The 12,483-nt window shown below is 50.6% G+C and overlaps 1 protein-coding gene across 1 annotated transcript in view; it reads left to right on the top strand.

Annotated features, from left to right (window-relative positions):
• The first annotated feature begins 8,135 nt into the window (after window positions 1–8,135).
• Sf3b3 (splicing factor 3b subunit 3) overlaps window positions 8,136–12,483 on the top strand; it is a 94,316-nt gene continuing 89,968 nt past the window's right edge. Inside the window, exons 1-3 of the mRNA XM_065433508.1 lie at window positions 8,136–8,290; window positions 8,687–9,020; window positions 9,174–9,250. Coding sequence (XP_065289580.1) covers window positions 8,795–9,020; window positions 9,174–9,250 — 303 coding nt within the window. The 5' untranslated portion in view covers window positions 8,136–8,290; window positions 8,687–8,794. The remainder of the gene's footprint in view (window positions 8,291–8,686; window positions 9,021–9,173; window positions 9,251–12,483) is intronic.

The raw sequence follows: 12,483 nt of genomic DNA, 5'->3' as shown, positions 1-12,483 counted from the left end.
TTCAAAGGCAGCCACTACCTATTGTAGTGCTTTCAAGCGTTGTAAAGGAGACACTCGAAGCGTGAAAATTTCGCCACTAAATGAAAACCGCAGCGTACGGGGGAATTTAAGCTCGTTTTCAGCTCGCTTCGGCGCGCCCGAAGCAGCCGACGCGGCCGCTATGTCCACGTGATCCCTCCTAGCACGTCACGCCGACGGTGGCGCCAGCTTTTCCAGTGGTGGAGCTCGAGGCCAATATCGAAGATCTAGACGTCACAGTGCCTTAGCGATCGACCGCGTTTCAACGCAAGTGGCTGAAAGGCCGCCGGTGAAGCTCGACGCCCCTGCAACCGTTAAAAGAATACGCCGCGCCACCCTAACGCCTTTTACGCTAACCTAACCTAACGTTAACCTAACCTAACGTGGTCGAGACGCAGAGACAAAAATCTGCACTGCGTAACCGCTGTGAGAATACGCCGCGCCACCCAATAGCGCCTTCTACACTGACGTAACCCAACCTAAGGTATCCTAAACCTAAGCTAACCAACCTAACGTGGGCTACACGCAAAGCCAATAATCCTCACGGCGCGGCATCAGGCAGCGGCGTTCAACCGCGGTTGCTAAGCCGCTGTGCATTTATTTCACTCAAAGGTGACCACTCAGAAATGCTTCGGAAAAGTCGAAAACAGCAGCATACGAAAAGCCTGCCAAGAGCGAAGATACTGCACCAGGGCCGCTATCTTGTACACGTTCGAAAAGCCGAGGTTCGATTTTGCCTCACGCGATTGGACTAGATTGGCCTAGGCCGCGATATCGGCGCAGCCTGGACAATCACGTGAGGCGAAATCGAACGTCGGCTTTTCAAACGTGTACAAGATAGCGGCCCTGGGGTGCGATCGGAGATGGTTGTTCGGCGCGTTCGTTCGGTTACTGGCGCGCGCGATTGGCCTACTCCGCGCCGACGTCGCCAGCCGCGGGGCGCCACCCCGTTTTTGGTGACGTCAAAATGACGACACGCTCCTGTCAATCATCCGCCCACCGAGCATTTTGTTCGAACGCAACGGGAGTTGAGAAGTTTGGAGCGATCATACGGCTTCGCATGGCGCGTCTGGTGGATTGGATTGGATCCAACAGGCGGCCTTTTCGACTGCGGAATGGCACGTTTGAATCCGATCCATAGTTTAATTCTAGAAAATGGCGCTTCCGTTGGAAACTTAGGTTGTTGCGCTGGCGTTTCTAGAGGAAGGAGGAGAGCGGGTGGCGGTGCAAAACGCGTTTGAAGAAATGGCAGAAAGTGAATTCCGACGTCGTTTTTGTTTCTCGAAACAAATAATTCGTTGGTTGTACAGAGAAATCGACAACATCATCGGTGCCAGCGAGCCACTGGGATGTTGTCGCTGCCTCTTGAAAAGTGCGCCACTCTTCCCGTCGTTTTTTTTTTCTTTTTCCTTCTCGCTGTGCGCGACACCACCTAGGGACGACGCAAAGAACCTAATAGTTATAAATTGCAGTAGTCACACGTACTACTATTTGAAAACGTGTTTGGGCTTGAGAAGAAAAAATACATTTTTTCAGATAAAGATTTCATTCAATTGGAAGACGAGAAACATTTGGCTTTGTAGTATACTGTTTGCAAGCAGACGACAAACGACGGAGGTAAACTTCCGGGGAGGTCACCGCTTCCTGATTGGCTGCTCTCTCCGCCCCGCTGTCACAAATTTTGCATACTGCAACTTTGTGACGTTGCAGCAACTGAACAGAACGCGTATCGAACAAAATATCTCCGATCGCGCCCCTGGGGTGCGATCGGGGATGGTTGTTCGGCGCGTTCGTTCGGTTACTGGCGCGCGCGATTGGCCTACTCCGCGCCGACGTCGCCAGCCGCGGGGCGCGGCCACGTTCTTGGTGACGCCAAAGTGACGACATGCTCCTGTCAATCATCCTCCCACCGAGCATTTCGTCTGCTAGGCGCCGAACCCGACGGGAGCTGGAAAGTTTGGAGCGATCATACGGCTTCGCATGGCGCGTCTGGTGGATTGTATTGGATCCCACCGGCGGCTGCGGTATGGCATGTTTGGATCCAATGCATAGTTTAATTCGAGAAAATGGCGCTTCCATTGGGAACTTAGGTTGTTGCACTGGCGTTTCTAGAAGAAGGAGGAGAGCGGGTGGCGGTGCGAAACGCGTTTGAAAAAATGTCAGAAAGTGAATTCCGGCGTCGTTTTTGTTTCTTTGGTTGTACAATAATTCGTTGGTTGTACAGAGAAATCGATCCCATCATCGGTGCCAGCGAGCCACTGGAATGTTGTCGCTGCCTCTTGAAACGTGCGCCACTCTTCCCGTCGTTTCTTTTTCTTTTTTCTTCACCCTGTGCGCGACACCACCTAGGGACGACGCAAAGAAACTAATAGTTATAAATTGCAGTAGTCACACGTACTACTATTTGAAAACGTGTTTGGGCTTGAGAAGAAAAAATACATTTTTTTAAATAAAGATTTCATTCATTTGGAAGACGAGAAACATTTCGTTTTGTAGTTGTTGCAATCTCACCGCTGGCACCTGTTGTTGCATATGGGTCGCAAGCCCCAAGGGTAGCGTTGGCCTTGCGGTGTGGGGCACAACTGGAAGCATCCGAAGGTCCCGGCAAAGCATGGGTCGACTGCTAACAGAACAACTTGTTTATTCTAGCATCGCAAAAGAGCGGCCGGTCAGGTCGACCGAAGTGGAGATACGGGCGAGCACGTTACTCGACGGAAGAAATCGGAGCCCCTCTCTTGGCTTCCGCGGGCAGCTGCTTTTATACTCTCGGAGTCGAGGGCAAGAAGGAACGCCTCGTCAGAGGCGCACGTGACGGCGGGGCACGGACACGCTGAGAGACACGTTGAGACGAGTAGGTGACGCATCCGCCGGGCCGGCGCCGGTCAGACCTCCTCGCTTCACAGTTGGGGGAGCCCCTCTCCCCGGCTGCCGCGCTTTGACAAGCGTGGGCACCAACATGCACACACACACACGCACAGACGAAGACACGTGGCATTGAAACGTGCCTGGACGCGCTTGGCGGGGAGGCGTTGCGGCAGCGCTGAACGGGCCGAAATGTCCGCCGCTTTGAACAAAGTCCCGGCGTCCGTTGCATCCGCGCCGGCTATACCGCGCGTCGTAGGCGAAACGTAACATAGTATACTGTCTGCAAGCAGACGACAAATGACGGAAGTAAACTTCCGGAGAGGTCACCGCTTTCTGATTGGCTGCTCTATCCACCCCGCTGTCACAATTTTGCATACTGCCACTTTGACGTTGCAGCAACCGAACAGAACGCGTATCGAACAAAATATCTCCGATCGCGCCCCAAATGGCGCGTCCGTGCCCACTGCCTCAATGCGAGGGCAGCCAGCGTCGGAGCATATACAAACTCGGCCGCACTCCCCAATGCCGGCATGTCTAGGGACAAACACATACAACACTCGCTAAGAAACCTCCTCCGTAGTGTCTAGGTCATATATTCAAAAAGAAGTGGTTCTTGGGGGTGTTAGGAATGGCCGTACGGGGTGGCAACGTGCCAGCTTTCAGCCCGCTGCACGTGTTCCAAGCCCACCAGACGGGGAGCCCTTCCGAGAACTGCGGATGACCGGCAGCCACGTGGCGCGCGGTCAGCTCAGGAATGTGGTACTCCGCCGCGCCACCCGGGACGGAGCACAGTTCTACGAAGCCCTCGGTCGTCGACTCCGGAGCCTTTGTGTGTGGGCACTCGAACTTGTGTGCATTAGTGTGTGCGGGCCGTACTGCGGGGCGGCGGCAAGTTTACAATGATTGGACGAACATTCCCGACCACTCGGACTCTGTCCACGCCGAACGATGACGTCGAACTATGACGTCAAGCGGAGAGCTTATAAGCAGCGTTTGCCAGCTGCTAGAGCGTGCTCGTGTCGTGCTCGTCGTTGGGAGCTGAGTGCTCGTTGTTATGCTCAAAATGTAGTAGTGAGCTGTGTGCTCGAATGCTGTTTGCTGAATGTTAATCTTGCGGGCTCCATATGGGAGTCGCGCTAGACTGCCGATGTATGTCTTGTCTTAAAATGTGTTAATATGTAAATAAATCCTGTTCACCGAATTAATCTCTACGACCTTCGACTCCTTCAAATGGTGGCAGCGGCGAGGTAGTCCGACAACTCCTACATCTCCTTGACAGCCGTAGGATCGTCCGACGAATCTAATAGGGGGAAAAGGAAAGGTTGACGCTATCTTCTGCAGCCCTTGCGGAAGCACGGCTCCGCGTCCGGGAGGAATGGTAATCTGGTGAAAGGCCAGGGGGTGGTCATCCAGCAAGATCCAGATGGTTGGGGCAGGCCAAGTAGCCTAGAGTGGTTTGGAGAGCCGTGAGGCTGTCCGTCTTTGCAGAAAATCCTAGAGTTTCGCCGAGAGCCCCGACGAGTCGAGGTACTCGACGACACCTAGGAGGGCTGGTAGCTCGTTGCGACCAGGGAAGATGATGTCTTTCTGCCGTGCAGAAGGAAGCCCCAGGCGTCGGAACTCCTACAGGAGGCGGCCACGCTGCTGCAGGTAAGCAGGGCAGGCCAGCAATAGGTGCTCCAGGGTCTCGGGCTCCCCACAGGAGGCGCAGGCTGGAGAGGCGATGAGGCCGTGCCGGTGGCGGCGAGCCCCCGTCCCGCAGCAGCCAGTCCTCAGTCGCAGCAGGAGGGAGGTCTCCCTGCGTGCGAGGCCACGCTGTGGAAGTGGTCGTGCAGGGTGGCCCAAGGACATCCGCTTGTCCGGATGGCAGACCAGCAGATGACGTCGCAACCTGTGGCTTGTGAAGTCACTAGCTGTCACTGCCAGGCTGGGCGGGACCACGCAATGGTGGGCACGCTTTGCAAGAGCATCAGCCTCCTCGTTGCCCGGTATCCCCACGTGGGCTGAAAACCAGTGCAGAGACACCGAGCAGCCAGCCGCCCCCTGGAGCGCCTTCAGCCTAGTCGAGAGCAGGGCGACCCCAAGGCTGGCCCTTTCTGGCCTCTACAGGTTGAGAACTACCGCTTTGGAGTCACAGTAGATGGTCACTGGGGTCGCTGGCAGCTCTTCTGTGAGTACGTCCACAGCCAGGTGGAGGCCTACTACCTCTGCCGCTGTTGACGTCGCATGGTCGGGGAGGCGACAATGCCTGCTCTTCCGCAGGACGGGCACCACACAGGCCGCAGTCGACGAGCCCGTGTCCAACATCACCGAGACGTCAACGCAGACCTGCAGGTGTCCTCCGTGGTCTTCATGCAGGAAGGAGGCCTTAATGGCACTAGTCGGGGAGCGCCGTTTGCAAACGCCGGGCAGCTCTGTGGTGATGGCCCCCATATTTTCTCTCTCACGCCTGCTCTTACTCGCGCCTGCGCACAAACGGCTGGCGACCCTTCAAATGAAAGTCTCGTCCGTATATCGCGGGCGCCTCTATGTTTTGCCTTGCCGCCAGATGGCGGGAGCGCCGCAGGTAGCTCTACGCGGGTGCAGCTCTGCGTTGGCGAAGGCGCTCGGGCCCTCCGACTTCGCACTTTACGAGCGCAACAAGCGTTTTCACAGATGCCTCTAACGCGTTTGTATAGCATCTCGTTTAGCAGATTGATTGACCAACTTACTGGCCTGTGAAAATGCTGCTGCGCTTCCCCGGAGTGCACTGTTGCAGTCCTTAGTCCAGTAGCCTTGGCCGTCCGCGGAGCTCTGCTAATCAGCTGTTGTGGATTAGTACTAATTAGAGTATACTGTTGAGCAAGTTTGTGCATAGTTTTAACGAAATATTTGTGGCGCTAAGTAAGTGACAGGAAACGCAAGAGTGCAGGATAGGACGCTGCGTCCTAGAGTTACTGTTACCACTGGTAGCATATGCAGTAACTCTAACGCAGTATAAAGTACCGTGATAATTTGAAAGTATCGCCACTCTTTGAACTCTGCCGCCACCGCATGACCTCCTCGCCTCCTCCTCGCCCCTTGCGCGTTCCTTCGGCGGAAGCCAGTTTTGCCCCATAGAGTTACATACAATTATTGAAGAAACTATATATATGTTTTGCCCCGTTTTTCAGAACGACCATTAGTCTCCCTGCCGTTGCCCTCGGAAACGCGCGGATCTTGCGTTTGGCTTGTGTTTTTCTTTTTCGTTCGCGCCATTTTTCTCCTCAGCTCGGCTAGCTCGGCGCTTTAGCTCGGCGTAGCAAACGTTGTACCCCGGCCGCTCGATGCAAATAATCGAGCGGCCGTGGTTGTACGCTGTGTTTACTGTTCTATGTGCTAGCGCTATGCGGTGCTGTTGCGCATATAACTGCACTTGTCCAGGGACTTTTTTCTGCCCTGTTGCGAGTGCGAAAAGGCTCGTCACTTCTCACAGACCATGCCGACCACGCTGCGAGCTAGCTGCAGCCTATAGTTTAATGAAAACGGACTCTCCGTGAGGCGTAATTCTAGAAGCAGAAGGAATCGGCGACGCCGATCTGGAGAGACCTAGCTCAGCCTCGAAAAAGCGTCACCGTCGTTACTTCTGCGTCGTGGGCTGCCATGAACAAGAAGGCCTGAATCCCAACATCAGATTCTACCCTTTTCCTTCAAGGCCTAACGAAGCGGAGCGTCGGGCGCGCTGGATAGCTACAGTTCGTCGCGCTGAGTAAGCGAAACTTCGCGCCATGCTGACTGCTTCGCCTGTCTTGAAGCTTGCTTGATTATCTGCGTTCTAAAATTCGGTCTTTTGCGCCTACAGTCCCGACGGCAGACCGACATAGCAGCAGGCATGGCTCATGAGTCACGATTCGAGACCCGGCCACAGCGACAATTAACAATTCGACTGATGCGAAGTGGTGAAGTGACCAAATGACCACAAATGGTCGGGCTGATTCGGTGACAATTCACTACCCCACTACGAGCAGCACAGGTTAGAGAGTTAAATGTGCTCATCCTTGACCTCAAGCCAGCCCATTGAGGCAGCGCAGCGAGGAAGTATTGATTGCAGCACATCGATGTACGACCGCTGTCATTAAAAGCTACATCAAGCGAGCAGCGCACGAACTCGCGCTGCAGCGCGATTCGCACGTACGTTACCGCGAGATCATATGCATTGCATCAGTTATTTATCAGTTGCTAAAGGGACAGATGGCCGCTACTACAGTGCAGGCATAACTGCTTGTCTAGCGGCATGCAGTCAACAAAGATTGCAGAAGGCTCGCCGTTTCGCGGCATGTCGAAAGACCGCTGCCGTTGCGGCGCGTATACGATCGTGCGCTCGAGCAGTTCCGTACACATGTCTGCTTATCACTCCTGTGAATTCACTTATAGCAAGCATTTTCTCGCGTTTGTGTGCCTGAATCTAGCAGCGTGCAAACCTTACCTGAAGTTCAACTTCGTACGCGACTCGCTTCACTTGCGATTGACGCCGCGCTAACACTTCGCCGCTTATTTCTTGAACGGCGTACACATATTCGGCGTTGCATAATTTATTACCTTTACGCAGCGTGCCACCCCTGAAAAATATCTTCGGCGCCCGATATTCGCTGCAAGCCGTGGTACAAGAAAACCGAAAGTGGCGGGTCCATATTGTAAACCTGCTTTCCGAAGCAGACGACCGAGCTTCAGTTCAGTTCAGAACTCAGTTCAGGACAGAGAGCGCTTTTTAGCACCACTTTCGCAGCGCCCCCTAGGCAATGCAAGAGCCCCATATTCTAGGGACCATACCGCTGTGCAGGCCTGCTACAGGGTACCGTAAGTGCTCGCTGTACCGCCGTGTATTGGAGAGACGTATTGCTGCCTGTAGGGTGTAAACGGTGTAGATAACTGGCGCTCCTAAAAAAATGAAAGCAGAAGCATTGCGTCGGTGCCGAGAGGGACTTTCATTCTTCGTTTCTTTTGCTGCGTTTTCACTTTTGCAAATGTGTTGACCTACCTCTTGTTAAATAAATAATCGATACGATTTGCTCTGAAAGCGAAAGTACGTCTCCTGTTGTGTCGTCCATGAAAGTGTTTTTTTCATTCTATAGTTGCCATTCAAGAGTTGATACTACCGCCGAGTAAAATGTATAATAAATAAAAATGGTTTTAGATTTTTTTGTGTGGTGTGCCTCAGAAAAAGTCTGTGAAATATATTTTCTCATCTTTTTTATTATTGGCAATTTTGTGCTATATCGCGTTTGGCACTTTTGGGCAGTTATTGTTCCAAAATTTGGCGCACCTGGCAACCCTAGCCCGGCGCGTGCGGTTGTTCTGAAATGGCTACAGTCGCCGCCCAAAATGGTTGCTAAGGTTGTTGCAGTGTTTTTGAATTAAATCCGCATCGATCGAAGGCACAGCTTATCTTGTGAGTAATTTTGTATTATTGGCTCTTGCGTCTGTTCGTAGTTACAACTTAAGCACGTTTAGTATTTGTTTAGTTTTGTTTAATTATTCGTTTTGTTAGGTGCCGGTATTGTTTACACTAGGGAATATTGGGTGGTTGAACCCTGGGCTGCTTCTGCCGCTTTCCTTTGTCGCGTGATAGACCATGGTAATAACTAATGGGGTTCGATCGTTCATGAATGACTCTATTTTCATATCACATGAAGCCAACATGCACTGACACCAACGACAACATAGGGAAAATGACTTGTGCTTTCCCCTATGTTGTCCTTGGTGTCAGTGTATGTTGGCTTCTTGCGATATGACTAATAAAAATCGGGCCCCCCAGTTAAACCCCCTTTTTCTCCTCTATTTTCAGAGAGAAATAAAAAGGAAGACTGTGTCAGCGATGCATTGAACCGTGTTGCACTTCGACGGATACATACTTGCTGCAGGGAACTTCGTTGTGTGAACGTCGGTCTGCAGAATGTATCTGTACAATTTCACACTGCAACGTGCCACCGGCATCACACATGCCGTTCACGGAAACTTTTCGGGCACAAAGCTACAGGAGGTTGCCGTGTCCAGAGGCAAAATTCTGGAACTTCTTCGACCTGACCCAAACACCGGCAAAGTTTACACACTCTACGCATGTGAAGTGTTCGGGGTCATACGCTCTATGATGAGCTTTCGCCTCACCGGTGGATCGAAAGGTACACACGTATTATTGTTCATTTTCGCACCTTCTGTTGCTTTCTTTTAACGTGTTTTTGCTCCCGTCATACATCTGTTCTCAATGTGGCAGTGTATGTTAACGTTTGCCTTTTGGTGTATTGTTCGTTTCGTTCCTCTCGTGCGTCGACAAGATTACCTGGTGGTTGGATCTGACTCGGGGAGGATTGTTATCCTGGAGTACAATCCCCAAAAGAGCTGTTTCGAAAAGGTGAGCGTACCTGATCGTTTAATGAACCCGACATGCATTAATTTCTAGTGTGCCGTCTGTACGAGATGTTAATGCAATGGGTTGCGTCCCGCCTCAATGAAATCAACTTGATTAGCCACTGCGGTTAGTACAAAGGTACTTTATATCCGCTGCGCAGAGGACTAGAACCTCCGGTTCGTCATTAGTCGGAGCTTAGGGTGTCAGGTTCGCCTCCTAACGCTGTAATATGCGCCACTTCAATACAGAACTCGATGCGATCCGCTAAACGGACGTTTCGGTTACGTCCAAATGAAACGTCACGCACAGCGTTGCCGTTTCATCTGAACGGAACTACGGCAGTCGTAACGTCTCTGTCTGGATGTAACGCCTGACAAATCGTAATTTCATTAAATATATAACCTATATCAAAGGTGATGCGATTATGAATGTGGATTCTATACACATCTCATAAATTAATTCTTAAAATAGGTGCATTTAGAAGCTGGGCCGAAATGTAGGAGGGTCATCCGTATTTCATGACACCTCCTATGTCATCTGCTAGGAGTGTTTGTACCAACCAAGTTTGAAGTCCGTGGGCTCTGAGGTCTCGGTGCATGCAGGCTTGCAGTGACGGCCACAGCTGATGACAAGTTTTGTGTGGTCATGTCTCTGTTCTTAAGCAGTGTACTTCATGCCATGCATCTGGGTGCTTCTGCATGGTAGAAAGGACCAGTACGGTGAAAATTTTTGGTTGTGTGACTTATGACTATAATGACCTTGATGGGGGTGTGCAATGTGAGAGACTTGCCACATCTGGACACCAAGGATACATACGATTCGCCTGCACCACTTGAACCAGTTCGTGAGGTGCTGCACCCTGCCATTTGTTTCAGCGGTGCTGCAATGGCGCCCGCAGAACCACGACAGTCATTTCAAAAGGTGCAGGAAAGGTGCAAGGCTGGTTCATGATTTTGCTGCACCCGCTCCACTGTCGGTGCTGACTTGGTGCAGGCATACAGGTGCGAAGCAGCGGCGCAGCAGACGACGCAGCGCACAGACACGAGCACCGTTAAAACCCCGCTTACGCACATCTGATGTGTCTACGCAACTGTGGTGCAAATTTACGCCCCAGAAACCTATCATACCTGCAGTTCAGGACCTCTCAAACTTACGCACTCCGTGCACATTAGTCTGACATAACATAACGCCTACACTGTGTCTGCACCTTTGCATTCGTTTCGAGTGTTTCGCTGTGCCTGCACCTCCGAAATTGAGCTGAACAGTTTCTGAACTTCTCGTGAACCGCCGTGAACTGGTTCACAGTAGTGTAGGGGAATCGAACAGACCCAAAGTTACCTTGCACATGGCATGAGTTTCTTGACGTGACATGAACTAAGAGTGTACTAATTTGCTTAACTGCACATTTTTGATGCCCATAAAACCTTTTTACTACATATACATTGTCGCAAATCCTTTGAATTAAAAAAAATAATGATTTAACCAGTGGATAGGTGAGAGAAGCATGCATTAAAGCTAGCAGATGGCTGTTTCGCCATTGGCAAAATGGTGTGCATAATGTGTTGTTAGCCCTTTATCAGAAAAAATATTTTGCTGAGTTTCAATTTGAGTGTGAATTTCCTGGCCAGATGTCTTAGGCCAACACTGAATGACCGGTAGCAAATGTCATTTGTTGGTTTGAGCAGGAATACAGGATGAGGAATAAGAAAGTTGGCATGCGACTAGCATTCGTTTGAAAGCATGGTCAGCGGAGAAAGACCGATGCAAGATCTCTGGCTACAGTGGCGTCACACATGTAAAGAAAATGAAATGTACAGTGCTCGCGGACTGAAACGTGACAGTGCAAGCGTGTGGCCCCCCCGTCAAAGCAAGGTTTTGCATTGTGGTATACCGTTAGTGTGAGAGCGTTCTGAGTAACCCAAAGGGTGTACATTTGTTTAAGAGTGTAGCCGTCTACACTCTTAGGCAAATGTACACCCTTTGGGGTGTATATTTGCCACAAAACGATAATCGTCATCTGCCTTGCTTGCATTTCCTTTCTTGAAAACGCTGCGCTTGCTACTTTCCTGCTGAGAATGCTCTGCCATGCTGATAATGCGCATGCCGTTCGCGACTTGGAAGTACCAGACTCGCAGCTTTTTTGGAAATGTGGACAAGACAGATGACGATTATTGTCGTGTGGCAAGATACGACCCAAACACTTAAAGAAGTTTACGCCCTTTGGGTAGTATTTTGTCCCCAAACAATAATCATCATCTGTCTTGCCTGCATTTCCTTTCTTTAACGCTGCGAGTGCGGTGCTCCCTAGTGACGAACGGCTTGCACGCTATCAGCTTGAGACAGCATTCTCGACAGGAAAGTAGCGAGCGCAGAGTTTGCATGAGTATATTGCAAATTGGATGCAACAATATCCTTGCAGTGGTTACAGCAGATGTTGGATTTGTCTCGTACAGATTTTGTTATTGCAAAAATAGTGAAAGCAATCACTTTGCCTTGTCAACATTCTCTGCTTGTCACTTCACCCATCACTTGGTGAAAATTCAACCCGTGCAGTGACAACTAACTGAATTCATATTAAATTCATAAGCAGTCATGTATTAAGTAGTGTTAAAAATTAGAATCACTCGTTTAAGCCAACAGAATATGTTGCTGAGTTTTGTAGAAACCCATTCCACCAGAACCATTGTGCTCTCCTTCAAATGGTGACCTCCTTGGTGCTATAAGCATAAGCAGTCATGTCTTGAATAGTGTTAAAAGCAGAATCTCTCATAAGCCAGCAGAATATTTCACTGAGCTTCGTTGAAACCCATCTCACATGGTGAGATGGGTTTCAGCTTTGCATGGTGACCTCCTTGGCCTATTAAAACGGTTTGTAACGGCCTTCAGAATTGGGAAGCCAGCTTGAGCAGTATTTTCATTACCTCGCTTCTTATTACGGTTCTTACACCAAAACAATACGCAGTTAACCATTGTGAATTGGCATAAAACTGCAACATGGTGCCAGAGTTCATTATGATGCTCATGCCACCTAGGAACACTGCTCCTGTGCAGCCCTCTGAAGGCCTGAAGGGCACAGTAACTATTAGAATAAAGTTTGTACTAGGCAGCATTACATCCTTCATAGTAAAATTAAATTGTAGGGTTGAAAATTCCAAAGCTTTATAGTGGGTTAGGTGGGATGTTGTATTGGAGGGCTATGGATTAAATTTAACCATCTAGGGCTCTTTAGCGTGAGC

The sequence above is a fragment of the Dermacentor albipictus genome, chromosome 1 (genome assembly GCF_038994185.2).
Source record: "Dermacentor albipictus isolate Rhodes 1998 colony chromosome 1, USDA_Dalb.pri_finalv2, whole genome shotgun sequence".
In the NCBI taxonomy this organism is placed as follows: Eukaryota; Metazoa; Arthropoda; class Arachnida; order Ixodida; family Ixodidae; genus Dermacentor; species Dermacentor albipictus.
This window is presented reverse-complemented; position numbering and strand designations above follow the sequence as displayed.